The sequence below is a fragment of the Phallusia mammillata genome, chromosome 8 (assembly GCF_965637545.1).
Source record: "Phallusia mammillata chromosome 8, kaPhaMamm4.hap1.1, whole genome shotgun sequence".
Taxonomy (NCBI): Eukaryota; Metazoa; Chordata; class Ascidiacea; order Phlebobranchia; family Ascidiidae; genus Phallusia; species Phallusia mammillata.
In genome coordinates, this window is record NC_137259.1 from 1,792,690 (window position 1) to 1,820,628 (window position 27,939).

Below are 27,939 nucleotides of genomic sequence, written 5' to 3' on the forward strand. Positions count from 1 at the left end.
TACTAATCCAATGGCAATAAATCGCATTTTCAGACATTTTTAAAGTAATGAGTTAACATAAAAGTACCAACCCACTTTGTAAGTATTGGTAAAACACTGATTTGACATGACTTTTTCAATAATGTTTGGAAACCATTCAAAATTTAATTTACGCACAATTCAACATACCTTTGGCTGAAACAATAACTGATATAAGCAAAGCTACTTGAAATATTTCAGCAGAAATCGAAGCCATTTTTGCTGCATTTATTTGTCTGTTAAAGTGTCACAGAATAATTCAATGCTGCAATGACTAAACAATTTTTGCTTTTTTTGCAGACTTTCTAGAAATGTGAATAAGCGGAAGGTTTAATGCCCCCAAGTCATGTCAAGTACTTTAAACCGAGTTGGGCAATTTTACCGAATTTCACTTTTTGTGGTGATGTACGGTTGAAAGTAGTTGTGAACATACCACAGTCTAAATGTGATTTGCATGTCGATATAAAAACCGAATTGTTCTTTATCGTAAAATGGCTCCGAAGTCCGCTATACATTAAACACTATCCATCTGCTTGTAAAGTTGCTATTAAAAGGTTGAAATCTCAACCTGAATCTTTGTCTACGGTATTTCTTGCAACAAAACACAGATGGCAAGGAGTACATGGTTTGTATCATAAATGACGTCGGTTTTGAAGCCTCTATATGCGGTAAAACGTGAACTAGAACATCCAGTCTGTGGTGGGATTCTAACACACGACAAAAGTTTTTTCAGAAATTGTGGTCTAATAGTTATAACCTATTCAAACTCAATGATAAGCCAATGGAAATTGAATTATGCACGTCATTGCAAAAGAGCAAAGTAAAGTTGAAAATGTCATACCGTTTGAGCAGAGTATAGCTTTAAATGAGTGACATCATCACATCAATTCGTAATATATTTTGTCCGCAATTCATGGTGCACAAGCATTTTGACACTAATGATCAATAATGAACCAAAATGAAACTAAGAAGGCATCGTTTAAGCAAGCGTTCTCCGCAAACTCTGTATGAACTGGTATTCAGGCATGTCAGTAGTGTAAAAACAGAAAAAATAATTTTAGGGAGTGTCGCCTTTCCGGCAATATGACATGCACAAAAGGCAATCTACATACCGTTACAAGACATGTAAAGCATATGTGGACTAAAGAAAGCAAGTTCACGGGAGGAAATGTTTTGGTCGCAGGCCTATGTTTAAGTTCTGGCTACATTGTTTTGTCTGGACACAGATTTTGGACAACGTGTTGCAGTGGTGAATGAAACAAAATACTTGAACTCCAACATCTTTTAATCAATCAAATCAAAAATGTTAGCAAAATCACTTCTGATAAAAACATCACTAAAGCAAAATTTTTGCATGTATCGTATCGTATTTTATTTTGTTCACGTGCACTTTAACGCGACAAGCAAAGTAACTTATGACGATACAAAGGCACGAAAACACAGGACACAGCTGCGAAAACCTAGCGGTTGAGAATACGTTAAAATAATACTAGCAGATGGAGGGCAACGGTAAAAAAACGCAGCAGCTGTACCTGGTAAAGAGAAAGGGGCCTGAGAGGGTGGAATCTCGTTGGAGAAACGAGTGGCGCTAATGGCAACGCGATGGGTTTGACAACATGGGTGGATTTCAGTCGGTTGAATAATTAAAGGTAGGTAAACAACGACCACCAAAAAAGAAACCCTACCCAACACCATGGAATCTTAATTGATTTGGCCAAAAACAGCACAATGAGTTACGGCCCACACACATCTTGACACAAATGGGAAATAAATTCATTTGCCAATTTCGCCTGTACTTCTGTGTCGCCTTCCTTAACAACAAACACGTGTTCAGGTTCGCCAGCAATGTCCAGAAGTTGTTCCATGTCCAACGGAACGTTGTCGTAGAAATTAAGAAATAGGACGTAAGTCTGAACAGCAATGAATTGAAAATAATACGTTTTTTAAGATCCTTATTCATAAGTTAAAACTTTAACTGAATATATGCTGTGCGTGAAAATAAAGATTTACCAAAACGCCGTCGTCCCTTAGAGCTTGCGCTGCCTCTTTGACATCATCGTCTGAGTTTCTATCAATAGATACAACCAACACATCCATGTGTACAAGCGGACGATCACCTTTGACATACATCTGATCCCTGACGAACCTAAGGGCGTTTCCAACGTGTGCAATTCGTTTTCGGTTATGTTGCCTAAAATGTCAAAGAAAGTCAGGACCTTGTGACAACAGTAACAATAAATAATTTGTAGGACATAAAAAACCTTCCGCTGGATGGCGTTGTGTTCCAGGCCGAGGATTTCTGGAATCGTTAAAAAATGTACTGAACTCCGGATAAACAACATCACCAAATACGATTCTTGATTCTCTGTAGTATTTCGGATCCAGATTCTTAAATCGCCTGGCAATGGATTGACTTGTCAAACATATTGAAAGTTCCTGTTTTGTTCGAGTAAACTTTTTAAGAGACTTAACGCGAAATTGTATTTGAAACTCATAAGGTAAAAGGCGAATTTTGTGTATCAATCCCAATCAAAAAAATAAGTGAAAACTCACAATGCCTTTACATCTGATGTAAACAAATATATTTAGTTTATTTCCTTGTACTTTACCCGTAAGCCGCTTTGCCAAATGTGTTGAGTGCTTTGTCGTATCTCCAATCGGGTCTTCTGTTCGGCATAACGACCAGATCAAACAGTGCATATGGAGGACAAGACTGTGAAACATAATCCGTCAAGTAATAAGAAGGGGTTTAATGTATTAAGTACTCACTTGCACAACAAGACTCTGGGCTCGACCACTGGCCATCTCCCATGCATTGCAAAATTGTAGAGTCGCTTGGGTTAAGATAATATCCAGACTTAGTGCAGCTGTAGTTACATTGCGAACCAATCTTGTTGCTATTCGTGCAAGTTACTCTGCCGTTTCGAAGGTTGTTCTTGGGGAAGCTACATGTTTGTTGATTTGTTTTTGCTGAAAAAGTACAGAATGTGCTTAAAATTTTGTCCAAAAGTTCTTTAATTTATAGCTTGTGCTTAGCAGTTTATCAATTTCACCTGTACATGATGCCTTCCACCGTATTTGTCCAAGTTCTTAACAAATTGAATATTTAAAGAATACGAGCTGTTAAGGACGTTGGTACACAATACAGTGCATAATAATCCTGTGTAAAGTTTTCATTACAAACCTGATTACAAGCTTGCTTTTGTTTACATTGCTTCCACATACTCTGCATGAAGAAGGTTCTCCTAACTACAGTTGAACAAACGTCCTTAAACACAACCAAATCAATTTCCATGCAACATATTATTGCTTTTGATTAAATTATACTAACCTGTGTTAATTGGCATGTCACCAACTTTCCATTTTTGGAACAAGCTTTTTCACTTGCAGATGAACATTCCCAACACTTTAAACCTGCAAGAAATATTTGAAGTTGTCATAATGTTACAACGCCGCTGATTGTAAGTTACTTAACCTTGTGCATTGCAGAGAAAGAACAACAAAAGAGCTGTTTGAAAAATTACAAAAAACATCGAACACATTTTTGTTTTTGTCAAAATCTGCCAAACACAAAGTTAAGTTATAGTCGCACATCGTGGTAGCTGTTTGCCTGAAATACAGGTAATTGTCTGAATATACATGTAATTGCCAACATGCAACACGAAGTTCTCGAACAAATTTATAACACCGAGATGAATGTAGTGTAATATGAGAAACGTTTTCCTTCACCAAACCAGGTACGAATATGTTCATTAAGTACTATCATTATTTTTAATAATGAGGGGTTATTATTTCTAGAATGCACTATTTTAGCAAATGTCTTGCACGTCCGAAAGTAACAATTACATTTTGGTGTGGATTGCAATGTGACTTGGAAACCACAACTACCACAGGCGCGGCCCAAACCTATCACGAAATTATGTGGAAAGGTTTTAAACCACAAACCGTATGTAAGGACGATGAAAAACAGGTGAAGACATTGACATGACCCGAACAAATAGAATAGCGCAGAATACGTTCAAGCAATTTCCAAGCAGGATTGTGCGAAAACGGTTGACCGAAATCTTTTTTATTTATTTCAAGGGTAATAAACTAAACCAACAGAATACATGCAAGAGAGGAAATGATTTGCACTGTTTATATTAAATAGCTATTGGATAAAATGAACTGTTATTTAACTTTTAAACTTCGTTACTGAGTACTTATAAAGCAGTAAAAAAAACTTTATGCACGAGAGCTAAAGAGGTTGTAAAAAGATATATTTTACAAGCGTTGAACAACTGACGTTGTTGTAACAAATTGCAGAGAAAATATAAATTCTTTTTGACACCTATCCCACACATATAAAACGTAATGAACAAATTTTTTTGCTGTGGGGTGGGTTTAGCCCGAATTACGAACTTAGACGTGACCTTACAAGATAGTCATCTATAAACGGTTCGTGTTTAATAAGTATTTGATTTTGATAATGCAAAGTTTGGATTATTTGTCTCGAGTTTATTATTTATATATATATATATATATATGTATATGTGCATATGTTTTGTATCTTTATCCTTTGTCACAACTGTGCCATTTGTTGTTGTTGTTGTTGTAATTACTTCGACGTCTTTGATGTTGTGTTACTTCGCGGCTCCAATGTTCAAAACCACACTGCCAATTCTGCTGCATTGTCTTGTATTTTTTTATCTCAGTATATCCTTAGTTTATTTCCATTACTTTTTTTTTCTTTTGTGCAACAATAACCCTGTAACTTTATATGTTTAATTACGTTTTTTGGGGGGCATCTTTGACTCGAAAACCGAAAGGTTAATCGATGCCTTCTTACCATCACTTTACTGTTCAATTTAATATTTGCGTTTGTGGGTAAAAATAAACGATTGAATTGAATTGAATTGTAAAAAAGTCTAAAATCATCTTTTGTATAGAAAACTGCGGCCCCTGGGCAATAACAAAACAAAACCCCCATGACGTTCAGTTGTCTGGAGAACCGTTTTTTATCTTCATTCGTTTCTGCGACCGACAGACAGTGAGCAGTACAACATGACACAGCTGCTGGAGATTGCAGGAGCAGAGGAACGAGTTCTAATCGTAAACAAAAATGGGACGTCGATAGGAAAGAATTCAGCAACAGTGCAATCTTACGTGTGTGAGCATATTTGTGATTTTTACTCAACAAGATGTATTTCGAACAATGCTGCTTGAGTTTGCAATCTGGTGGATAAAGTTACATTAGCTTACAAAGTATCAATTGCAAAAATAGCAACGACAAAGTTAACGAAACTAAGACGCTGTGGTTTGAATAAATGTTTTTAAACAACTGTGCCGCATTACACTAATCTAGCGTAAGAGGGCAGGTTGTTGCAATGGATCAACCAAAAAAAATATTTGTGTGAAGTGGGATTTGACTTTATCCTAAATTGTTTTGCAATAGTATTCACCATATTATACAAGTCGCGAAACGCAGTTTGTATATTTTCCTATTGTTGCAAGTGATACTTAAACAAACGTTCAAATGATTTAATGAATTAGTCTCAAAACAAGGAAAGTCATTTAAAGAAGCGTCGCTTTTTTCAGTAATATGTTGTGTTTAAAGAATTGTGTACAAATCGTCACAAGGCATGTAAAATGCATACTAAAAAAGCGAAGATTACTTGAATAAATTGTTTCGATTGGAAGCTTGCGTTTAAATATTGGCTACACTGTTTTGCCCAGACACAGATTTTGACAACATTTTGCAGTTCGTGTTTAAGAAATAGGATATAAACACCTTAACACGAAAACACCTTATCTTTTAAGAAATCATATACAAACTTTCGGTTAAAACACCACTAAGCAAAACACTTGTATGTTCAGCCAATAAGTTAAGGTCCACACACATCTTGACACAAATGGGTGATTAGTTCTTTTGCCAATTTCGTTCCTATGTTTGTGTCGCTTTCCCCAACAACAAACACGTGTTCAGGTTCGCCAGCAATGTCCAGAAGTTGTTCCATGTCCAACGGAACGTGGTCATACAAATTGATAAAGATGACGTAAGTCTGCAAAACAAAAAGCTAATTGAGAAACAATACAGTTGCGTCAACTAAAAGGTTTGAGTCATATTCAAATGCACAGAGGAACTTTGGCTAAACTTATGCTGGGCGTTAAAAACTTACCAGAACGCCATCGTCCCTGAGAGCTTGTGCTGCCTCTTTAACATCATCGTTTGAGTTTCTATCAATAGATACGACCAGGACATCCTTGTGTACAAGTGAACGATGAGCTTTGGTATACACGTGTTCACTGACGTAACGAAGGGCGTCTCCGACGTTCACCACAGCGCTGTCAGCCACGTCACCTAATACGTCAAATGACATCAACTCATGACAAAAGTTACAATAAATATTTTAGGACATAAAAACCTTCCGCTGGATGGCGTTGTGCTCCAGGACGAGCACTTTTGGTATCGTTAAAAAATTTACTAAACTCCGGATAAACAACATCACCAAATATGATCCTAGCTTCCCTGTAGTGTTTTGGATCCATACTCCATCCCCTGACAATGCATTGACTTGTTATACATATTTGAAGTTTCTTCTAAAGTTGGTAATAGCATAAATGGAAAATGAATGCACACAATCCTTTCACAACGGTTGTTTAAAAGTTGTGATTGTCTACTTCTTTTTCCTTACTCGTAAGCGAGATTCCCAAACGCATTGAGTGCTTTGTTGTACCTCTCGTCTGATCTTCTGTTCATCAAGACGACCAAGTCAAACGGTGCATATGGAGGACAGGGATCTAAAACATAATCTATTAAGCAAAAAGAAGGAGGTCAATGTATTAAGTACTCACGTGCACAACAAGGCTCTGGGCTCGACCACTGGCCGTTTCCCTTGCATTGCAAAGTTGTAGAGTCGCTTGGGTTAAGATAATATCCAGAGTTGCAGCTGTAGTAACATTGCGAGCCAATCTTGTTGCCATTTGTGCAGTAAACTCTACCGTTTCGAAAGTTGTTCATGGGAAGACTGCATGTTTGTTGATTTGTATTTGCTAAAAAAGTACAGAATGTGTTCTGAAATCAGCCAAATATTTTTTTTCTAAAAGCTTGTGTTTAGCAGTTTAATAATTTCACCTGTACATGATTCAGCAACGTTGCAGGAATCTTTGTCACAGCAACAACAGCAAACAGATGAAAACAGGTTGTCGTTGCACTGATGCCTTCCGCCGTATTTGTCCAAGTTCTAAATACAGTTTGATTGCTACAGCAGTAAGTAACACTAACTTTATGTCTACTAACTCCTCAAACATCGCAAGGCTGCAACTGTGAATAAAAACGCGCAACACAACTGGCTTGCAACAAAACTGTCTTGGCTCAGGTGATTATATGGCCAAGCGCGCAAATTGCCTTCTGTCACGCAAGCGCTTAGTGCCTGCGGTCACCACGCCTTGACAAAACAGTCGAAAGTTGCGAAACAGTAATTTTCACAAGTTGTAATTGAATAATGCAAGAGAATGATCATAACTTGGATTCTAGTTAAAATAGGTAGTTTGTTGATTGTTTAATATTTTACTTTAATTTGTTTCAAATATTGGATCCACACAACATTTTTAGAAACTTTAAAAATATTGCCACACTCACCTGTCTACGATCATTCTCGCAGGCCTGTTTCTGTTTGCATTGCTTCCAAATCCTCTGAATAAAAAAGTTTCTGCGCACTACAGTTGCGCACACGTCCTGAAACGGATAAATTAAAAGGGTAAATATATTGTCATATAACTACTTTTGTCTACATTGCCCCAACATTATGTACAGCAGAACTTCGACAACATCCTTAAACAACCATTTTACCTGATTGTTTTGGCAAGTTACCAGTCTTCCTGTTTTCGAGCATCCCTCATTACTTGAAGCTGAACATTCCCAACACTTTAAACCTGCGACCAACAAAACAATCAAATCAACCTAAACATTATTATCAGCAGTTTGAAAGCAAGAAGTTAAAATATTTTCTGTAAAAAAATGTAAAAAAAACCTTGCAGGTTGTGGTAAGATCAAGATTAAACGTTTTGTGATTACACATTATAAGTTACTTAACCTTGTGCATTGCAGAGAAACATCAACAAAAGAGATGCTTGGAAAACTGCCACCAACATCGAAAACATTTTTGTTTTTGTCAAAATCTGCCAAACACAAAGTTAATGTTATAGTCGTAAATTGTGATGTCTACTTAAACCTCTTTTAAGTCTCTGTTATTTCTAATATGGATTTAGGAAATTAAAATCTTTGCCCAAAAAAATACAATTGCAGTTTATTTCTGACATTTTTCAATAAATTAGTGTGATTGCTTTTAATTATTGTAATAAAATACAGCGTAAAGAAATAAAAATGTATAGGTTTCTGAAAACCTAATATTCAATAAAAACATTTTTTATGCAAAGTTTAATACTTTCTCATTTGCCTGTTAATTTATACAGAGGGTCTCAAAAATCGTGAACACTGGTACACACCGTCAGAAAACTGCAATGAAATCGTTAATGTTTAATACATCACATATATAAAGGCAACAAGATCGAGTCATCACTTTCACCCAACTATACCTCGCAAGTGTCGGAATTTTAAAATGCATTTGCAGAATTATACCAACGCCCCTTTACCCTCTATACTTAGCATATTCCCTCAGGGTAGATAAAAACATCGAATGCTGACCGTTAGAATAGATTTATCTACAGATAAAACTTGTATTCAAATTACTTGCGCTATTCGCACGAAATGACCCCACGGATGTGAAACTGAGTTCAAATATTTAAAATTGTTTTATAACAAGCAAAATCTTCTTAAGATTATGTTAAATAATAAAACATACACACATGGGCGCCGGCAGAAAATTTTGCAAGAGGGGGCAAATTTTGGCTGATACTTTACCGCATCAAGAATTTGTTACATATGAAGCCATAAATCGTGTACTTCACAATTGAGTTGCCTAAAAGTTAAAGCATTGAACGACGTCACAAATCTCCGCGCTGCCACTTTAATTAGTAAATATTGTTCGAGAAAAACTAAGGTCCCAAGTTCGAATCCCACCGGCCACCACCAAAAGAATAGTTTTGGTTTACAACTAATTGCCTCTTTTATACCATTAATGGTTTCGCAACACACTTCTCTCTACGGTAGTTTAGTATGATGCGGCACAGTGGCCAAAAAGCATTTGTTCAAACCATGGCTTCTTAGTTTCGTCAGTTTTGTAGCCAGCATTTTTCATATTTATTTTTAGTATACACCACATTGCAAATTTAAACCACATTGTTGAAAATACATCTTCTTCAGTAAAAATCACAAATATGCTCACACACGTAAGATTGCAGTGTTGCTGGATTCTTTCCTATCAAAGTTCCGTCTTTGTTTACGATCAGAACTCGTTCCTCTGCTCCTGCAATCTCCAGCAGCTGTGTCATGTTGTACTGCTAACTGTCTGTCGGTCGCAGAAACTGAACGAAAGTCTGAACACAAAACATATCGTTTTTTTTTAATGCGCATTGGCAAACTACACGCATTTCACGGTAAAAAAATATTTGGGAAATGTATAAGAGTAAGCAAACGTTCCCTGTATGTTGATTTTTTTTTCATTTTCGGTTGGCGTGAAAATAACCGATGTAATTTCTCCACAATGCTCTACACTACAGCAAGGCTTAGTCCTTTTTAGCCCTTTGCAGTATTTTACATCCATGTTCAACAACTTTTTCAGTTCATATACTTACAGCGACTCCCATACTACGAAGCACCCGAGCAGGGGCCAGCACTTCGTCATCCGAATTACTGTCGGTCGCCAAGAAGATCACATCTAAATGATACCGAGACAATCTAGAATGATTTTTATAAATTTCCACAGCATACCACAAAGACTTGCCCACGTTTGTTAGTCCGCCATCTGAAAGAAAACGAAAACTTTTAAAGGCAACAATTAATTTCATTAGCTAATTATGGACCTAGTTAAAATGTAGCTCTTTTTTGACCTATTGACCACAAAACACTATCTGCAAAACTAAGAACTGTTGTGATGGGACACTGGTATTTCTGTAAATAATTTGGACATGTTTGTCAACGTCGAGTCAACTTTAAATTTCTGGTAATTTAAGTACATCAGAGTAACGGAATTTAAAAGTTAAATAAAAATTCATTTAATCTGATAGCTATCTAATATAATCAGTGTATATCCATTCCTCTGTTGCATGTGTTCAGTTAATTCGGTTTGTAAATTACTCTTACAAAAACAAGTTTTGTCGTTTACCAGTTTTAACAAACTTCTGTTTGGAAATTGATTTAAAATATTCTGAGTTGTTCCATTTATCCGTTTGTTCGAATGAAATCTCATTTTTAGTGTCGACATCACCACTGAACGGAATTCGCATCACTCTCATAGAGTCTTTTGACATCTTGTAGGTTCTGCAAATCAAAGTGGTTCACACACAAAATGAAGTCATAAACTAACATGTTTTTCACTGACAATGCAACTGACATATATTTAACGAACGTATATAATGACCGCCACAGAGCAAATACTTATACCTGTTTTGAGCTGCTAATTTGAAGAAAACAAAACATAGAAGCAAACACAGAAGTAACAATTGCGAAAAAAATGTTTCTTTGATATTTTTCTGCACAATTTTACCTCAGTATAGATCCAACCACCAAATTAATATGCCATTTGAAAACTTCCTGATTTTGAGCAGTTACCAATGCTATGAGATCAATCGGTACGTATGGGGGACATGGCTCTAAAAATAATAGCAGATTTAGTCAATAATTGCGTATTTACGTGGTTTGCGTTTCCTTTAAAAAAATCGGATAGTAACATTAGGCAAATGGAGAGTTATATCAGCCGAAATTATTATAATGCTGATAGGTCGCACAAAAAGCACATACATATTTACAAGGATATTTATGAAAACTTACTAACGGTTAGAGCTATTTGGGTTGGGGTGAGATTTTGTAACTAAACTTTTAATCGAACTAACTTTAAAACTTAGTTTTAAACAAGAAACCTCAAAAAATTATATCTTAACCCTTTCCCTATAGCTATCTCACAATGTGGGGAATGTTTTTTTCAAGTTAAAATCAGTTGACAGTCTGATAAAGAACACAAATATATTTCACCGAAAAAGAATCAAGAATGGTAATAGAACAGGTAAAGATTCTTAGATCAAGTTACCAAGATTTATAACCTTGCCCTATCTGACTGTTAAATAAAAAATTCATGCTTTGCGCCTCGGTATTAAGTAAAGATTCACCTTACGTGAGCTGTAGCGTAAGTAGCTGTACCAACACTTACTTGTGCAGCATTGTTTTGGCTGACTCCACTTTCCGTCGGACATACACACACATATCCCACTTTCCGGTGTAGGATGGATTGAGAAACCATCAGCGTTGCAGAAGAAGTTGCAAACTGAACCTATCTTGTTGGAATCGCTGCATTCCACTTCGCCTCTTGGAAAAATTTGCGGAACAACGGGACACTGGATAATAGCTGAAAAAATTGTTTTCCGATTATCCACTGCAAATGGTGTTAACAATGTAATCAGATGACAAAAAAGCTAATCTTGATTTTGTATTAATACTTATATAAAAACATATAATGGTACTATGCCTGCACAAAGTATTAGATTCAAAGTAATTTTGTTCCTTACAGAGTTTTCTTTCATTACTCAGCGTTATTTGGTAAACGATTAAAGTGTTCTTGTCCATTTTTTCAAATGCCTTATAGAAACTTTATGAGCTCTTCTAACAATTGTATTTTTGCACCGACGTTTAGACGTCCTACAGGTCGCCTTCATCAGGGTAAGTAACACGGAAAACGCGTAGTACTGTGCACGATAAACAAAGGAAAAAACAATTTACCGCGAGCACGTCGCAGCGCAACAAAAACAATAACAATTGAAACGTCGGTATAAAAATACAATTGCAAGAAGAGCCCCATAAGGTTGATATTTTGTCTGGTAGCAGCAGTTTATGATTGCGTTTTATAAATTGATATGTTAAATTTTGTACCTTTGCACGCATTGTGCTGGTTACACATCGAAGTATCGCAGCAGCATGTACATGATGAAGAACTTCGGTCGTAATTACATTGATGCCAGGATTTGAAAGGGCCACGATAGTTCTGCCAAAATACATGTCGAAATAATAACTGATATTCTAATACCATAGAAAAACGACCTTGCATAAAGTGTCGTTTCTATTGAAACCAACTCATATAAATCGAATCCATCTTTTTTGAATTCAGACATCTTCTGTTTTATCGTATTTGCGTAATAAAATCATAAACTTATTAAACATCGATTTTATTTGAAAAAAAACTGATAAAAACAAAAACTATTTCTGAAACATAAACATTCTGAGATACATATCACATATATATGTAATTTGCGGCCTACAGTTTTTTCAATGTTCTTTATTTCGGATTATGCCACTGTATTCACCTGTTTTTCATCGTCTTTATATGCGGTTGCTGTTTACGACCTTTCCACATAATTTCGCGTTGTTTTTCTCGTCGTACAACCGTCAAACAACTGTCCTGAAACAGATGGACGTCTCCACAACTAGCTATGCGTTTTAAGATGTTTTCCACAAATTTTACGTTATCTTTTTTAATGTTATAATGTTCAACTGATGTGATAGACATTGAACATATTTTCCAATTTGTTGACATTCTTGCAAACTGCTGGCTTGTTTACACTGCCAACAATGCAAGCCTAAAAATGCAACAAAATATCTACGATTATTTAAAACAACATAATCTGTGGTAAAAAATTTAATAGCTCAAATAAATACAAACTCAAATGACTTGTTAGAAAATAAAGCATATCGCATTAATTTCAGAGTTTTCTAATTTACCGCTATTTGTTTGCATCAGGCATTTGATATTTCGGTGTTAAACAGTTACCTTCGGAACAGAATAAAAAATCTGTAAGGAAAACGAGACAAATCAAACTTCACATTTTAGCTCAAACGTTGTCACACTGAAAAGGTAATTGCACGTACTTAGCCAAGTTGGCAAACTCAGGTGTTGCAGATACGTTTAGCTGTTGTATGCAAATGATTCTGACCTACGTTTATCTTATATGCTAATGTAGAATTTGGCTAAACGCGAAGTGGCAGTACAAAGCCGAACCGATAGATTAGCTTAAAGGCACATTACAGGACTTGCCTTAGGGGAATGTATCGTTTACATAATAATTTATAGGCTATTATTTTAGTTGGTTTGCATTAATGCTATCTGATCAAAAAATCAGTAATAATCATGGTTATCATATCTACAGATATGTGCTTGAGTTCTTGATGCTTGCGTTAAAATGCTGAGACATTATAAGTCCAGCTTAGAAAATATTTTGTGCCCAAATATATTTGATTACCTTTTTTGCAAATCATATCACTATAAAGCAAAGTAAGTGTAGCCACCGGGTTTCCATGCATTCCCTTATGACTAAGCATGGAATAAAAATCTAGCTTGCGGTGGGATTTGAACCCACCTGTTCTATGACAGGTGGCGCCTGCGGTAGCTGTGGTTTCCAAGTCACATTGCAAGTGTCAAATGTAACATCACATTTCCACACCAAAATTGTTACCTTCGGAATCGCAAGACATGTGCTAAAATAGGAGTATTTCAAAAATAAAACCCATATTTATAACGATTGCAAACTAACTAAAAAACGCAACTACATGAACATATTCACACCTTGTTTGCTGAAGGAAAATACATCAAATACATCGTTTTATTTGTTGAAACAATACTTAGAGAGTGTTACGAAATTAATCAGTAATATTTTGTCTTAAAGTGTTTTAATTTGAAGCTTGTGTTAAAAGACATTATCAGATTTACTTGTAAATAATTCAGCAACGTTGCAGGAATCTTTGTCACAGCAACAACAGCAAACAGATGAAAACAGGTTGTCGTTGCATTGATGCCTTCCACCGTATTTGTCCAAGTTCTAAATACATTTTGGTTGGTGCAAAAAGTGGCACCAACGCATCACCTAAAATCGTATTGCTGTTACTGATTTAGAACTATAACAGCAACACAACAGGCCCACAACAAAACTACTTTGCTTTAACTGCATGATTGAGGCCAATCGCGCAAATTGCGTGTCATAAAAGCGCTTAGTGCCTGTGGTGTCAACTTCTCGCAAAACGACTCCACGCTTTGATGTAACCGTTAAACATTAGTTTTAATTTTTTAACACTTTTGAATAATGCTTCATCACTTGATATTGCAGTGGAAGTACCTGATTTGTTGATGTTGCAACCAATATCGAAAACATTTTTGTTTCTGGAAAAATCTGCCAAGCACAATTAATGTCAGCAGCAGTGTTGATAAGTTATAATTTGATTCGAAATATGACGATTGTTACCAACACTATCGATACTTATTTGATAAGGTGGTAACAGATAAAAAGGATGATTTTGTTTTGCAAACAATGTCGTTTTTCTTTCTTCTTTCATGTGCATTTCTTTGATTCTATGCTTTAATATGGGGTGAGAACTTCTGAAATCAGTTGTCGTTTTGAAAGATGATGTTGAATATGACATTACGGATTATCTTGAAAACCATAGCTGCCACAGGAGCACAACTTGTAATTAACACCGCGGAACGTACTACTCAAAAATCATGTTATCGCGAAGATTGATTTTGCACAGGCTGGATCTTTTCATGCATAGATACCATGATTTAAATCTGCTGCTTAAAGTCTTGATTACACTTTTTATCCTTACTTAGGATAAGGAGTTTGTAACAGAGAGTCAATTTTATCCTATATAGTTAACTAAAGCATTCACTGTTTGGGAGTACATTTAATTAAGTTAAAATTTAGCCTGTTTCGGTACGTGTTGTTTTACGCTGTTATGTAATAATAATATTTTTGTTGGTTTTTACGCTGTCCTTTCGCAGAATTACAATGAGGTAATTTTTGATCAGTAATAGACATTTTTAGAAGTATAACATGTGTGTATCAAGCGTAAAGAAATAAAAACTCAAAGGTTTTGTCACAACCAACAATCAATAAAAAGCAGTTTTTACACAAGGAGCAACTATTGCTCTGATCACTTGTTAATTCAAATGTGTTCGTACCACTTATCAAAAAGGTCAAAAGGTAGTAAACACAAAATAGTCACCGCTGTTGTCCTTCTATGGTAGGTGCCTCGCAAGTGCCGGAACTCTAATTTATTTGCAACATTAAACAAATGCCCCTATTCTCCTTATTTTTACATTTTCCCTCAGGCCAAATGTGAACTGGTTCGAATGTTGATCGTGGTTGTTGATTTGTCTGCAGATAAAACTTGCAGTTGGTGTAATTTGATTTTCTTTGGCATAATCCGCAAGAAATGACCCCACTGATTTAAAGTTAAGTTCACATATTTAAAGTGTGTTATTACAAGAACATTTTTTATCGTAAGATTATGTTAAAATTCATTGGCATATTCTTTTCCACTGTTATATGCATGTTCAATAAGTTTGCGATTATACGAAGTAAAAACAAATAAGCAACTGTAAGTGAAGTGGTGCAAAATAGGCAAAAGCTAAACAAATTTTCATAGGAAAGCTGTTTTAAACAACCAAAAGGCATTTAAGTGGAACAAAGCACAAGTTTGGCAAATTCTACTGTCAACGACATTTTATCAAAAGCACTGTTGGGCAACTTTCTCAAACCTAATCCGTTAACTGCAGTTTAAATTATGGTCAATTGCTTTTGCAAACAAAGAACAGCCATAATATTGTGTTAGGAATAAAACAAACAACGTCGATACTATAGGTCCACAAAATGGCGCTGTTCATCCTTCGTCGCGATTCGATCTTTTCTCTTTGGTGTTTTGTCGAACGATTTGCGTTGCGGGCATCCGATGAAAGAGCAAATAACCTATCCCACATCCACCCACCGAACTGGCAAATATCCAGGGGTTAAAGGTCATGGCAGAAAGCATCAGAAGATAGGACCACAACAAGAGAGTCACGTGCGTTGCTGTGTCAAAGAATCTTCGGCAAATGCTGCGAAGATGAAATATATTATCCAAAGTTATAAATTGCGATATTTAAACATTTACAATACGACCAATTGCTCACTTGGTGTGGTTGTCTTTTTGCTTTTGCTTTGTTTCCTCCTGAAAATAACAACAGCAAACAACAACAATTATCGATGTTATAAGAATATGATAAATTAATTGCCTCAGTTTTAAATTAAAAGTACGTTATCAATCTCAATACAATTATTTAATGAACTATATAGGATGCTATACTTCGCTTTGTGAATCGTTTGGTTCTTTGTTCAGTGTTCTGGTCCGGGGCGGTAGACGACATAAATCCTGTGCGGCGAAGCGCACTTGCAAACTCTTCAAATATTCGTGACCAAGTCCAAAACAGAATAACGCCAGGCACGATATAATCAGATCTAGACACAAACGAATATTTTGTTTTGAGTTTGTTTCACCTGGCATTACAGAGTCGTACATGAAAGACTTTGTGCATTTTTAAAAGCCATCTTGCATTGGATGTAAGTTCAGAAAAAAAACATTTAGTCGTTCATCTTTAAGTCTTTTGTTTTTTCTGAACTTACATCCATTGCTGTAAGTCTCATAGGTCTTTATCGACAAGCAACGGACTTGGAGATTCCAGCTTTAAGTTTTACGAGAATCGCCATCTCACCTTGAATTGATTCAACCCTCCAGAAAGCAAACAGATTGTAAACAGGGAGTTCCCCGCTAAACACCAGTCTATGTCCAGTTGTGGTCGTGACGTCATCATCAGTCATGACTTTGACTTTACTAAAAAATCTTTGGTACTAAGCGATATAATCTTTCCTTGAAATGTTCAACCTACTGTACTGGGTTGCATCAATCTTTTTGCAGGGTTTTTCTGATTACTTTCTGGTTAACATTAATGCCATCACAACTGTTCCAGTCTCAAAACTGCAAATTTCGACGGATTCTGAAACATGCAGCTTTCACAGCATATAATACAATGAGTCCAAAATAGCTTTAGGCTTGAAAGCATTTCATTCTGCAATCAAATGTGACAATTAATCCGATATCTCAGCGAAGAACATCGCATTAACAGGTGATTTCCGTGCTTGCCCGTTTGCTGGCGTTAAGCGATTACATCGGCAGTGCTCTACTTTTTTCTCCCGTGTACTTGTGCAGGTTGTAGGCGTCTTTGCTATTTCAAAAACGACCTGGGGCACTTTTTAATTAGTAATGCATGAGTGGTTATTGCGGAGTAATTACTTCAGTGCGGTAGCCAAAACACAAAGTAGAATAATTCAACACAAAAGTCGGAAGTTTCAAAATAAATCTACAATGTGATACAAAATTCTCACAAAACACTTCAAATGGTTTCCGTTGTATTTGCAGGTCGCTGTTTTTGCTGCATTTTAATCGAACCTGTGCCCATGGGTCATTCGGCCGCCTGCCAGTGTACAGCAGTAGATGGCTTTAGAAGGCATGTTGTCGTTCTCAATCAGTTGTGTCGATAACAACATAGCACTCATAGCATTATATTGTTACGAAATGCAATTTACAACTAGGTAGGTATAATGTATGGTATATGTTTTACCTAAAAATGCATGCAAGATGATTGCAAACAGGGCAAATGAGTTGTCACGATCAGCTAATAGTTTGCAGTCACGATTTCAAGTGAGGTTTTTTGACTCGGTTTGCTAACATATCACTAAATCTGTCGGTTGTGCTCACAAAAGTTAATTTAAAAGGTCTGCAGAGGCGGTATTATTTTCTTCAAGTCTATCTGCGCTTTGATTTAAGATTTCATAGCTTTTTGTTTTCATATAACTGAACAGGTCGATATGTGAAGCTAGAAAACGGATCAATTTCGTTTAAATGTTTACATGCATTGTGAGTTGAATCGAGTTTTTATGAACCTGGGGTCAATAGTTATGAAATACAGGCAAATAACTTTTAACAAGTTACCTCTAAACTAAATTAACTTTTAAATACAAAGCGAAACACACAAACTATTAGAAAAAAAAATTAAAAAAATAAATAATGTAAAAGGTATTAAAAAAAAAACGTTTTGACTTAGGTATAGCAAAGGTATCTTTTGACAAAGTGCTGCTCTTATTGCCTGGGGCGATTGTCTATTCTTATATTTAATCTGTAGGTTAGATATTTAAAGTATTTTATCCATGGTGTTGTCTAAGTTGCTGGATTAAATTTATTACGCGATGAAGACCAACTCTACAGATATTCACAACGCTTCAGATTTGCAAAACCCAGTCGGTATATACTGGGTGCCAGTCGTGGTGACGATAGCAGCATTTCTAGTCTTTGCGATATATCTTCTTATGGCCAGGCAAGGAGACTGTATAACATTAATTAAACGGATTTTTAACATTGACTGGAAAGATTTAAAGAAATTTAAATGCGATTTAATAAGCATGACATTTCGAATGTTATTTTCAGATTTCGATTGGTAGATGTGTCTTTGCCATCATCCGACAAAACATTTGATGGCCACGCGGTGGTGATAGAGAACAAGCGAAGTTCGCGAGCGTCTCTGACGAAGTCTTGGATTGACCGACCGGGCTATAATACGTACTGCGATGGAAATGCTGTCGTGTGAATTAACTTTGTGCACATAAAAATGTCCTACTTCATTGGTATTGTTAAACCCATTACAATGTGTAATATTGTAGGGATGCAGCTGTAAAATTGTTGTACACTATGATATATTTGATGCTATGAGTTATTAACCATTGGTTTTACACTTATATTTTTATCGGCACTTCAATGAAACTTTGTTGTCTTTTTTTGTCAATTGTAAGTGTTTTGTATTTGTGGCAAGTTAAGTTAAACCAGTGGCCGATTTCAGCTCGATTTTTGCGACACTTTTTAGCGGACATATATATATTTACTAAACACGAGATAATGGTAAAACAGCTACGGCTAAAAAGAGATAAATAAAGTAGAGATAACATAAAAAACAAACAAGCATAGTAATTAGACTCCCAAACCAGTTTACAGTTACGTTCAATTAAATGGAATACCATCAAATGCTTGACGTGTTATGCATATTCCTTAACTCTTGGCGGCCCTCTGGTGGGCAATGTGATATAACTTATGAGCACTGCACAAACAGAATATTTGATAAACTTTCGTGCTTACGTCATACGATGCTCAAAACGCTTGCAATCTGTATTTTATTCCGGATAATAATCTCAACGTTGATAAAACTATTGAAAACGCGATCGACAGCAAAAAAAGAAAAGAAGTGTAATAAATATAATGACAACAGCCAGGTAACAAGGGGCATTAACAAAAACGCGGTTTAAAACGAACGACAGCAATAAGAAAAATTGTCTAATGGGGTAAAAGTCGCCACACACAATGACTGAAACAACGTCATCACTGTGACGTCATCCTGACGTCATGCATGTAACTAACATATCTGACGTCATTTAGACAAACACATATTCGGAACTTGATGTGAACGGGGAACAACCGAATGGGAAAGTTTTTTTTCAAAGATGCTTTTATAGTTATTGACAGAAAAACCGTTGAATACAAGACTGTGATGGTTTTCCAGCTCTTTAGCGCCGCTTAGTGCGAGCACTCACCGCTGCTGCGTTGACGTTTTTGCCTGCACATAGAAATCATAAATGTTTCAGAAAAAAATTTCAGTTTAGAAAATACCGTAGGGCAGCCGAGAAATATATTCACTAAAGACGTAAAGAACAACACAGGACAAGTTGGAGGGATTGTCAAAACAATTCATGCGAATTTGTGCTTCAGATTTGCATTGCAAAAAAAGTTACTGCAATAATAAAGCCTTTGTGTTAAAGCCCGAGTACGCATGAGATGCAAAAGTGTTAAGTCATCGATTTCTGAGTCAGCGTTTTAAAAATTGACGTGGGTGTAGAAAGACAATGTGCTTTTGCACAATAAACACTGATATATCAATTCGAAAGGTCAAATGCGTATGAGGTGATCAAATTTTAAAAACCTTGTGCCAAAAGAGTTTTTGTGTGTTATACGCGTTAATTTAGGTAGACAGTAGTTTGTAGGGTGCAATGGTGCCATGGTAACTGTTTACAATTGTCTAACTTAATGATATAAGGACTTTGTTTTATAAAGTATGTCCAAAAGAAAACAAAAGTAAATAGCTTTCTTCTTTAAGTAAATAATGCGAACTACACTTATATGGTTTGCGATTTTGGGTGAATTTGTTTTGGGTCCTTGACAGCCAGCATTTGACCTTTGCTAAAAACGGAAGATAAAGAAAAAAAACGAAAACGAAAAAGAAACATGGGCAAGAAGCGGGTAAGAGTGAGAAACTAAGGATTGAAGAAGCATACCAACATTTGAAGCTATTTGCACAAAAACACAGTCAAGCGAGAACTGCGGTGTGTTCCCGTAATTGCACAGTGATAGTTGATCGTGATGAGAGGTTGATCTTATTGTAGCATTTGAAGCATTTATGGTGTGCCATTACTTTACATGACGAAAAAATACAACTGAATTAGCTTGTTAGCTATGACCCGATTTGTTAACAGAGTTTTAGCCAAGGTTTAATGTATAGGTGAACTGGCGAATGACAAAATGGGTTAATTGGCGCCACCAAGTGGGTTAAACAGAATTATTTTTACGTCACAGTATAGCGCTGTTTCGCTGAATGAAGGCGGTAGTGCAAATTGATAGTGCGACAGCAAACAATAGTGACGGGATTTGAAGATTTTTTTTCGGGTTTATGTTAGGGTAGGTTAAAATCTTAGACATCCCAAAAGGTGAATATTGAAAGAAAAAAAAACGATGCACACCGGAAACGTAAAATGTAAAGTATAAATGTCGGAAAGCAATAAATAAATAAGTGCACGCGATTTCAAAGGAACTCGGGCGCGCACGTGGCGATAGGTTTTGCGTTTAACGCTTGAAGATATGGATTGTGGCAGGGGTAGCGCTAGAGAAAGTTTTTTTCTTTTGGAAGGGTGCTGTCAAATACCAAATTTGCCTATGTTTGAGTCTGATGTTTTTGTGCTATTAGAAATATCGAAACAAACAAAAAGTCCTCATCGACAAGCGTGGTAAAGTAAAATGCAAGCCTTAAAGGAAATCAAATTTATGTGACAAAATAATTTTTGAAAGCGAATCAATTGAAAGCACAACAGGATAGTGATGCTTTCCAGTGTTTACGTCCTCTTTCTTCTCATGCGAACCTCACATGCTCTGAAGCAAACGGGTTTAATCTGCTACAGCGCCACTAGCGGATCCCAGTTGCGTGAAAGCGTAATGCGCATGCGCCAACTACGGTCACCTTGCTGCTTGCTGGAACTGCAACATTTCTTGTTTTGAAATTTCCTTTACTCTCGTTTCCTTTCCGTGCATGGCAGAACAACCATTAAACAATATCAGCTCGTTCGTGTCCTTATGTTCCTCCTTAGCAGGGACAACAATAATGGGTGTAGTTTCAGTCGGGCGCCAGATCAGGGTTTGTGCGTTGTTGGCGCTAGGACGCACGAGGGCGCTAATGGGTATTTGTCCGATATAATTGCTGTTGCTGTTATTGTCCATGCCACGACGGCGATTTTTCACAGGGCTGTTGAAAAAGCTCTTCTCGCAAGGACCGTTGGTGATGAGAGGTTGCTTCTGGATGCGAGGAGCAACAATACGGGATCTACTTCCGAGTTCTCGCGTGGGATCGATGTCAATTTCAAGGTAGAATTTCCATCGCACAGTTTTAAGCACAATTATCTCTTTAGTGGTTTCGTTGATGGCGGCTAACCACGTGACAAAACTCTGGTCACGGACGATTCTTGTGAGGTGAGCACTTGTTCCCTCGCTTACTGGGATATCCCACGTTACAGAAGGATAAAAGTTGTCGTTCATCTGCAAATGAAAATAAAACTATGAAATGCCGCTTTCAAACTGTTTAAATGTTCTGATTTAGTTAATTAAATTTAGGAACACTAGGTGAAAAAGTAACTTTGTCGAAAACAAAACAGCTCAAAATCCTGCATGTGATGATTACTTTCTATTACAGGCGTATTACATTGCCATTATTAATGGACAAAATGATTCTAACGTCTTTCAAACTATTTGAACCGCGCTTCAAATTAACCATTTCCCCTTAATTCAAAAGCAGAAAAGACAAGATTGAGTATTTTCAACAAAAAGCAGTTTTTTGTTTAACTTTAGTTTGTGTATTCATACAAGCGTCGTGTGATGTACAGTCCAACAGTTTGGTGTATTGCTAGGCACCTGAGGTTTGGTTTCAAATAATCTTTATACAAGGCAAGGTATCTCCATCTTTTTAGGCATCTCAAGAATTAAAAAAAAAATATTTTCTCTTGAAAACATAATCTAATAAAACGGGCATCTTCCAACTGAAATTAAAACATTCCGTAGGGGGGCGCAGTTGCACTAACAATCAACATAGCGGAGACTTACCGTCAAATTCATGCTTCTATATGAATCTGTGGGACCGACGATGGTGGCAATCTCGGTGGTGTTGCCGTACCAGGGATATGAAACTCCGTCGCTGTCGCTTACTGCTGGAATCCTTCCTGATTTAAGCGCTGGAATTTCCCAGCTTGAGCTGAAAGATGAAAGAGATGTGGATGACAAGTGAGATAGGGAAGTTCTTGATTAAACGACAAAGGAACAAAACTTAAACCGCAAAGGTCGAATGCACATGGCTGGGCTTTTGCTTCTGCAGCTTTATCGTTGTGAATGTAGTTGCAACGTTTACTAAGTTCAGCAAATCCACTTTAGTACAGCATTATTACAAGATTTCACAAGCACACCAAACCCCTTAGATTTTCCGGCTTTTGGCAAACCCTTGGTGCAGTTTTATTGAAACACCATGGACTGTAGGCACCATTTTTCGTGTATGTTCAATTACAAAGAGGTCAACAGATGTCTGTATTAATGTCCGGAGAACAAAACTACAGACAATCGTGGTGCAAAAGCGAACAAAATACCCAAACATGTGAAAGGTCCATTATACTGCTCAACAATCGCATTGTGAAGGCCTTGGTCGTACCTGTTTTAGCGGTTTTTGTTCGGGACCTAATGGCGTCCCATGTAACACTACAGATTAATATGGTGGCTGACACGAATGCAACAAAACCAATAACCCTGCACAGAACACACATCGACAAAACAGATACCTACTGCCTTGTTGAACTGGATGTATGTAAACACCAAACAATTAAAGGGATGTTATACGCGCTCCTGTGTGACTAATTAGTTGTCGTTTAAAGCTCGATAACAGTGTTGGTAACAATTCTGGTGGACAGAAAGAATAGACGACAAATGTTCATATTGTGCAATTGGATCAATAGGTTGTTTCCATTCGAATGATTGACAACAAGGACAATGTCCAAACTGTTGTGTTTAAACCGGTGTGTGCAAATTGGCCCACATTGTTGTAAAATTATGCCGGATACTGTCAAATGCTCCCCGCCCTGTGCTGGAGTAGTAAAGTATACGACCACCTGCAAATGTAATGCACAGTTGCACCACATAGCTTCGAAAAGAAGCTTGTTATTAGTAGTTTAGGGGAAACTTTCAAAGTGGTTGCCTTTCAAGTCACATTGCTGTTTAAAATATCTGGGATAACTACTTTTTAGGTAAATGACAATAGTCTCACAGTCACATACATATAATCTAGCTTCCACACTTTAAAAAACGTTACATGTACCAATACGACATTTCCACAATCGTTTTTTAAGCAATTGTTTTGTACCAACACAAAAATTTGTGACCATAAATGACATAAAATAACTGCGAGGCGCCATTTTGTCAGTTTTTAAAGCTTTACCACGTTCAGTTACTTCCTTTTCGGAAGTTGAACAACACGACCTCTTATCACGTTCGGATTTTGGGTTGCTTTGTATTTATTGTTCACTGCAACAAATATAACCAATATTTCTTTGTTCACATTTGCCTGTCACCCTTCTGAACTTAACAAGGGGGCAAGCGTTTATAAAGGATCAATTCATAATAGTTCTTTTGCACTGCGGTTATTACCAGGTTAAATTTGTTGTGGTTTTGGGTAAAACGCATATTCGCTGAATCTGACCTTTACATCAAAAATTAAGGAAACTTTTATCACTTAATAACCTCTTCTGCCCTAATGCAAATGCAATGGCTTGAAACGCATTTTAACCAAACAGTTTTTGACATAAAATGTGGCAATGAAGCAATAGGAAAGTGGTTTATGACGTCACAGCGCGTTTAGCTATTTGCAAACAGCTGCGCGTCTAAAAACTTTTGAACAGTGACTGTGACGCAACAACGATGCGATTGTTTGCGTGGAAATCATCACTTCCGGCCCGCCCCCTCAAAATGGTCATCAACAGCGAAACCAGCAACAGCAAACAACAAGTGACAAACTGCTTTCGTATATTCGTCAGCGTAACAGAGGTTAACTGGGGTCTCTTGTAAACATAAAGCCAACTTAAAGTAGCTCATGGCAAAAGAAATAACAAACACTCTAATCAACATGCCGTATTTGCTGGTGTGTATACACGCTTCGGGGCTGATCCCAGTTATGAATTTATGTTCATCTTAGCTGATCAGCAGAAACAATTATGAAGGGAAAAGATACATAATCTACTTGGTGCGATAAAGTTTAAACCTCAAATCAGCTCTATTCAACCACAAGTCTTCAAGTGCCATAGAAATACATATTTTTGTGGGACAGATAATCTACATATCTAAATGAGTTTATAATAGGCACCGGTTCATGCAAAACGTGCTAACCGTACGCACGCTTTATCAAGGGGAGGCATTTGTGACAATTTATGGCGGTATTGGGTGACACCACTGATTAGAATATTCACAAAATGGTCGATACTTCCATGCGTTATAACTCCCTTGTGACAGGCTGCCCATACGTGCATAATAATTGCTTCAAGCTGCCACCAAATGTAACTGCTGCTATTAAGGGTGCCTCATATATGGTAGCATATGGCGTTTGAATCAGGAATTTAGGTTGCTAGTTGTTGAAAAAATTTACCCAAAAACATTGGGTCTTATATCGAATTTGATAATAGTTCGAAAGAGTAAACGAGTTTATAACAGGTAACGACGATTGGTGTAACTTAGCTCTAATGTTTAAATAGTAAAGTTGGCCATAAAGGTATAATAAACAAAATTGAGCGTCGGGTAACTTACCATCCAAGATTCCCGTATTGGTTGATAAATTTCATGTAGTCACAAGCCTGGATCCATCCTACAGTCCAAGTCTCCTTTCGTCGAATCGGGGGCATGATGACCTGGGCGTTGGCGCGGAAATAAGGCGTCCTGTACCGGAGAACAATCGGGGAATATTCTTCTATCACAGTCGGCGATTGATCGATGGTGGCCTGTACATCACTGTGTATGTTAGTACGGCATGGGCCCACTTTGGACTTGTTGGAGACGCTGTGGAAACATCCCATGTCAGTTTGATCGGGGGTGATTATACCCAGGTTTCTGTTTTTCGGTGACGCTGCTTGTGCGGCGTACAAAAGCTTGCTGAAAACAATCGAGGGATTAGACGAGGGAAGAGAGCTTGTTCCTCCGAAGAGAAGACAAAACGGATCGCAACAGTGATGAGGTTTTCTCCTAGGGTTCTTTGAGAGATCTTGCTCGTCAAAGCACTTGTGGTTGTTGGAAAACGATCGCTGCTTCGAAAGATCCTTGCTGAAGCCGAGATGACCTTGCAACTGATCTTGTGTTCGTCCACACGAATTTGATCGTTTAAACACGTTCAGGTGTCTTCGTTCCACAGTCCGAGGTCCGCTTGGCGTGATCAACGCAGTCGACTCCTCCGTTTGCGATGGACTTCGATTCTGCTGTTCACGTTTTGATTGACAAGCCGGACAACGCTCTTCGATCCTACAGAGACAACGGACACTTGCCGCTATGTCTTGATCAAAAGTGCTACTCTCAGTCTGTGCTTCCTTTTGCTGATGGTTGAGTCTGCCCGAAGCGGTCTCCTTTTGAGCGCCTCTCCTCTGACGTAACGGCAACGTCACAGTCCTCGGCACCTGCTGTGACGTATATAACGCGTCACAGGTTTTGGTGTGAAACAGTGGCGACGAACAATCGCAAATTCGCGTCGTTTGTTTTCGCGCTGACTGTAGTGACTTGTTTTTAGCAGCGCAAGTCGTCGACGACGTCGGCTTGCTGGATGAGGTAGACTTGTGACGAGCAACTTGCAGCTTCAAGAGACCCGTGTCTGTGTGTTTTGCGACCAATAAGTCGCAGGATCGCGGTTCGCAGACCAGTTCGTCCAGTCCAGTGTGCTTTAGTCTTCTTCTTAAATACAAAGGTCGCTCGCTAGTGGTCGCATTCGTGTTCCTATTTAAGGCCAAGTAATCGCTGTTGTCCGTAAAATCGCCAAAGTTGTAACCCTGAAGAGGAGACAGATTTTCGACCTTCGTGGTTCTGGGAAGAAAGCTCCTTTGTGAATCAATCCCACGCTGAGCACGCCTGTACAGTCCTGGGTCAGACCTGGTTGGTTTTAGAGTGGATTTTGTCCAGGAGCTGGGGTTGACAGTGGAACAATGAACACGCGAAACCCGCGAAACCGGCGCGATTTTTGTTATTGTGGTGGAAAACGTGTTGAAGTCTTCAAAGAGATGTAGTTTCTTGTTGGAATCCAGGTTTTGGACACAGTTTGATGTTGGAGTTTCGGTATCGGGAAAAGCCGGGAGTTTGGAGATCTCCTGGAGGGAGGAAAGAGGATTCGTGTTGTAGCTAAGTCTTCTTCCACTGCGCTTTGTGAAAATCTCTGTGCTATTTGGATCCTCTTCTTCAAGTCCCGACGTTATTGAATCTTCTTCGTTTTTAGTTATTAGGTCACAATCTCCTACTGATGACACCACCGTTGAGTTGTCGTTGTTTTCGTTTGCGTTAGCTGAAACACGACAAAAATATTTGGCTATCAAATAAACAACTAAACTCAAATAGGTAATATGGAATTAACAGCAGTTTCAATAAAAGCAAACAATTATTATCTGACTCAAATGTTTCAAATTGAGAGGAACAGGGAAAAAGTTATCTTGGAAGTTTTTCGTTTAAATGTATAACCTTAAACAATGCTCAAACAAAATATATGTTTGACCCCACCTGTAAAAACGCTTCCCGCTCCAGATTGCAACAAAAGATTAGAAGTTCGTTCGCAGTCTGTATCTTTCGTAGTTTCGGTTAACCGTTGACGTTTGTTTTCTGTTTCTTGCAAGTTGGACCTGAAAACCATGTGATATATAGCCTTGCCTCTTATGTATAAAAGTAAAGTTATAATATTGAATAGTGTAAAACTTACTGAATTTTTCGTTTTCTTTCGCAAATGAAATCCGTATTTGACTGCACGTCCTTATTTTGACCAAAGGAGGCAGGTCGCTTTGAAACTAATCGCTGGATGTGGTCGTTTTGCCGTAAATCCGGATTTGCTTGCTGTGCTAAACTTTGAAGTACGTCCCTAATAAGTGAAGTCAAATCCTGGCCGTTGCACTCGCTGTGGTTGGCCTTCTGTGCAAGAGGCAGGAGGTTTATAGTCCTAGTGGTTGTTGGCGCTACCTCGTGTTGGCGCTTTTGTATCATTGAGCTGGAGATGGGAGCCCGGCGTCCGACATCCGGCCTTGGGGATGCACCGCTAGATGGCGAGAAGGAGCACTATGCATATCACATAAACTACGTGCAAGGCTCTTTGATGATCTGTGCAAGAGAATATAGGTTTATACATCGAAAGATTAAAGCTTAAAAAGTGAACACAACTTTTCGCCTGTTACTACATGTCATCAAAAACAAAACCTCTTGCTTGAGCCTACTTGTACAGGTCTGTTCTATCATATCATGAACACTTTAACATAATTGAATCAATTTTCCAAGGAACTAAATACATTGCAGAAACTATACAACAAATCAGTTACGTTAAAAACCCTCAGATGATAACGAGG

At 37.5% G+C, this 27,939-nt stretch overlaps 4 protein-coding genes and 1 long non-coding RNA gene across 5 annotated transcripts; 1 reads left to right on the forward strand and 4 right to left on the reverse strand.

Annotated features, from left to right (window-relative positions):
- Positions 1-5,041: 5,041 nt before the first annotated feature.
- LOC145204101 (uncharacterized) lies at positions 5,042-8,160 on the reverse strand. Its single transcript, XM_080076529.1, has 9 exons — positions 8,094-8,160; positions 7,850-7,932; positions 7,640-7,735; positions 7,133-7,241; positions 6,853-7,050; positions 6,693-6,798; positions 6,423-6,556; positions 6,177-6,358; positions 5,042-6,059 (listed from the first exon to the last, which is right to left on the reverse strand). Exons 1-9 carry the CDS (start codon positions 8,158-8,160, stop codon positions 5,883-5,885), a joined length of 1,152 nt encoding a protein of 383 aa, XP_079932655.1. The 3' UTR covers positions 5,042-5,882.
- A 1,270-nt stretch (positions 8,161-9,430) lies between these two features.
- LOC145204102 (uncharacterized) lies at positions 9,431-15,324 on the reverse strand. The gene is made up of 8 exons (XM_080076530.1): positions 15,161-15,324; positions 12,472-12,744; positions 12,041-12,152; positions 11,325-11,519; positions 10,665-10,770; positions 10,284-10,438; positions 9,754-9,923; positions 9,431-9,495 (listed from the first exon to the last, which is right to left on the reverse strand). The coding sequence occupies exons 3-8, from the start codon at positions 12,066-12,068 to the stop codon at positions 9,460-9,462; spliced, it is 690 nt and encodes a 229-aa protein (XP_079932656.1). The 5' UTR covers positions 12,069-12,152; positions 12,472-12,744; positions 15,161-15,324; the 3' UTR covers positions 9,431-9,459.
- Positions 15,325-15,390: 66 nt separating this feature from the next.
- On the reverse strand, positions 15,391-17,174 carry LOC145204103 (uncharacterized). The gene is made up of 4 exons (XM_080076531.1): positions 16,686-17,174; positions 16,280-16,431; positions 16,107-16,144; positions 15,391-16,031 (listed from the first exon to the last, which is right to left on the reverse strand). Exons 1-4 carry the CDS (start codon positions 16,789-16,791, stop codon positions 15,818-15,820), a joined length of 510 nt encoding a protein of 169 aa, XP_079932657.1. The 5' UTR covers positions 16,792-17,174; the 3' UTR covers positions 15,391-15,817.
- An 866-nt stretch (positions 17,175-18,040) lies between these two features.
- Positions 18,041-18,862, forward strand: LOC145204105 (uncharacterized). The gene is made up of 2 exons (XR_013853452.1): positions 18,041-18,344; positions 18,455-18,862. It is a non-coding gene; the product is annotated as an uncharacterized LOC145204105 (long non-coding RNA).
- Positions 18,863-19,174: 312 nt separating this feature from the next.
- LOC145204100 (uncharacterized) lies at positions 19,175-27,723 on the reverse strand. Its single transcript, XM_080076527.1, has 5 exons — positions 27,306-27,723; positions 27,110-27,228; positions 25,169-26,897; positions 22,436-22,583; positions 19,175-21,874 (listed from the first exon to the last, which is right to left on the reverse strand). Exons 1-5 carry the CDS (start codon positions 27,581-27,583, stop codon positions 21,299-21,301), a joined length of 2,850 nt encoding a protein of 949 aa, XP_079932653.1. The 5' UTR covers positions 27,584-27,723; the 3' UTR covers positions 19,175-21,298.
- Positions 27,724-27,939: the final 216 nt, after the last annotated feature.

Excerpts from the sequence above, each read along its gene's own strand:
- LOC145204102 (XM_080076530.1), bottom strand. The coding sequence starts at position 12,068 with ATGTGTAACCAGCACAATGCGTGCAAAG. Across the intron at positions 10,771-11,324 it reads GCCAAAACAATGCTGCACAA|AGCCATGTCCCCCATACGTA; the intron begins GTAAGTGTTGGT and ends TATTATTTTTAG. Across the intron at positions 9,924-10,283 it reads ACAGAAGTTTGTTAAAACTG|ATGGCGGACTAACAAACGTG; the intron begins GTAAACGACAAA and ends GTTTTCTTTCAG.
- LOC145204101 (XM_080076529.1), bottom strand. The coding sequence starts at position 8,160 with ATGTTTTCGATGTTGGTGGCAGTTTTCCAAGCATCTCTTTTGTTGATG. Across the intron at positions 7,051-7,132 it reads CGTTGCTGAATCATGTACAG|CAAATACAAATCAACAAACA; the intron begins GTGAAATTATTA and ends GTACTTTTTTAG. Across the intron at positions 6,060-6,176 it reads TCAGGGACGATGGCGTTCTG|ACTTACGTCATCTTTATCAA; the intron begins GTAAGTTTTTAA and ends TTTGTTTTGCAG.
- LOC145204100 (XM_080076527.1), bottom strand. The coding sequence starts at position 27,583 with ATGATACAAAAGCGCCAACACGAGGTAGCGCCAACAACCACTAGGACT. Across the intron at positions 26,898-27,109 it reads AGCGGGAAGCGTTTTTACAG|CTAACGCAAACGAAAACAAC; the intron begins GTGGGGTCAAAC and ends GTCGTGTTTCAG. Across the intron at positions 21,875-22,435 it reads ATAGAAGCATGAATTTGACG|ATGAACGACAACTTTTATCC; the intron begins GTAAGTCTCCGC and ends TTTCATTTGCAG.
- LOC145204103 (XM_080076531.1), bottom strand. The coding sequence starts at position 16,791 with ATGACTGATGATGACGTCACGACCACAACTGGACATAGACTGGTGTTT. Across the intron at positions 16,432-16,685 it reads GAGGGTTGAATCAATTCAAG|ATCTGATTATATCGTGCCTG; the intron begins GTGAGATGGCGA and ends GTTTGTGTCTAG. Across the intron at positions 16,032-16,106 it reads CAAAAAGACAACCACACCAA|CATTTGCCGAAGATTCTTTG; the intron begins GTGAGCAATTGG and ends TCATCTTCGCAG.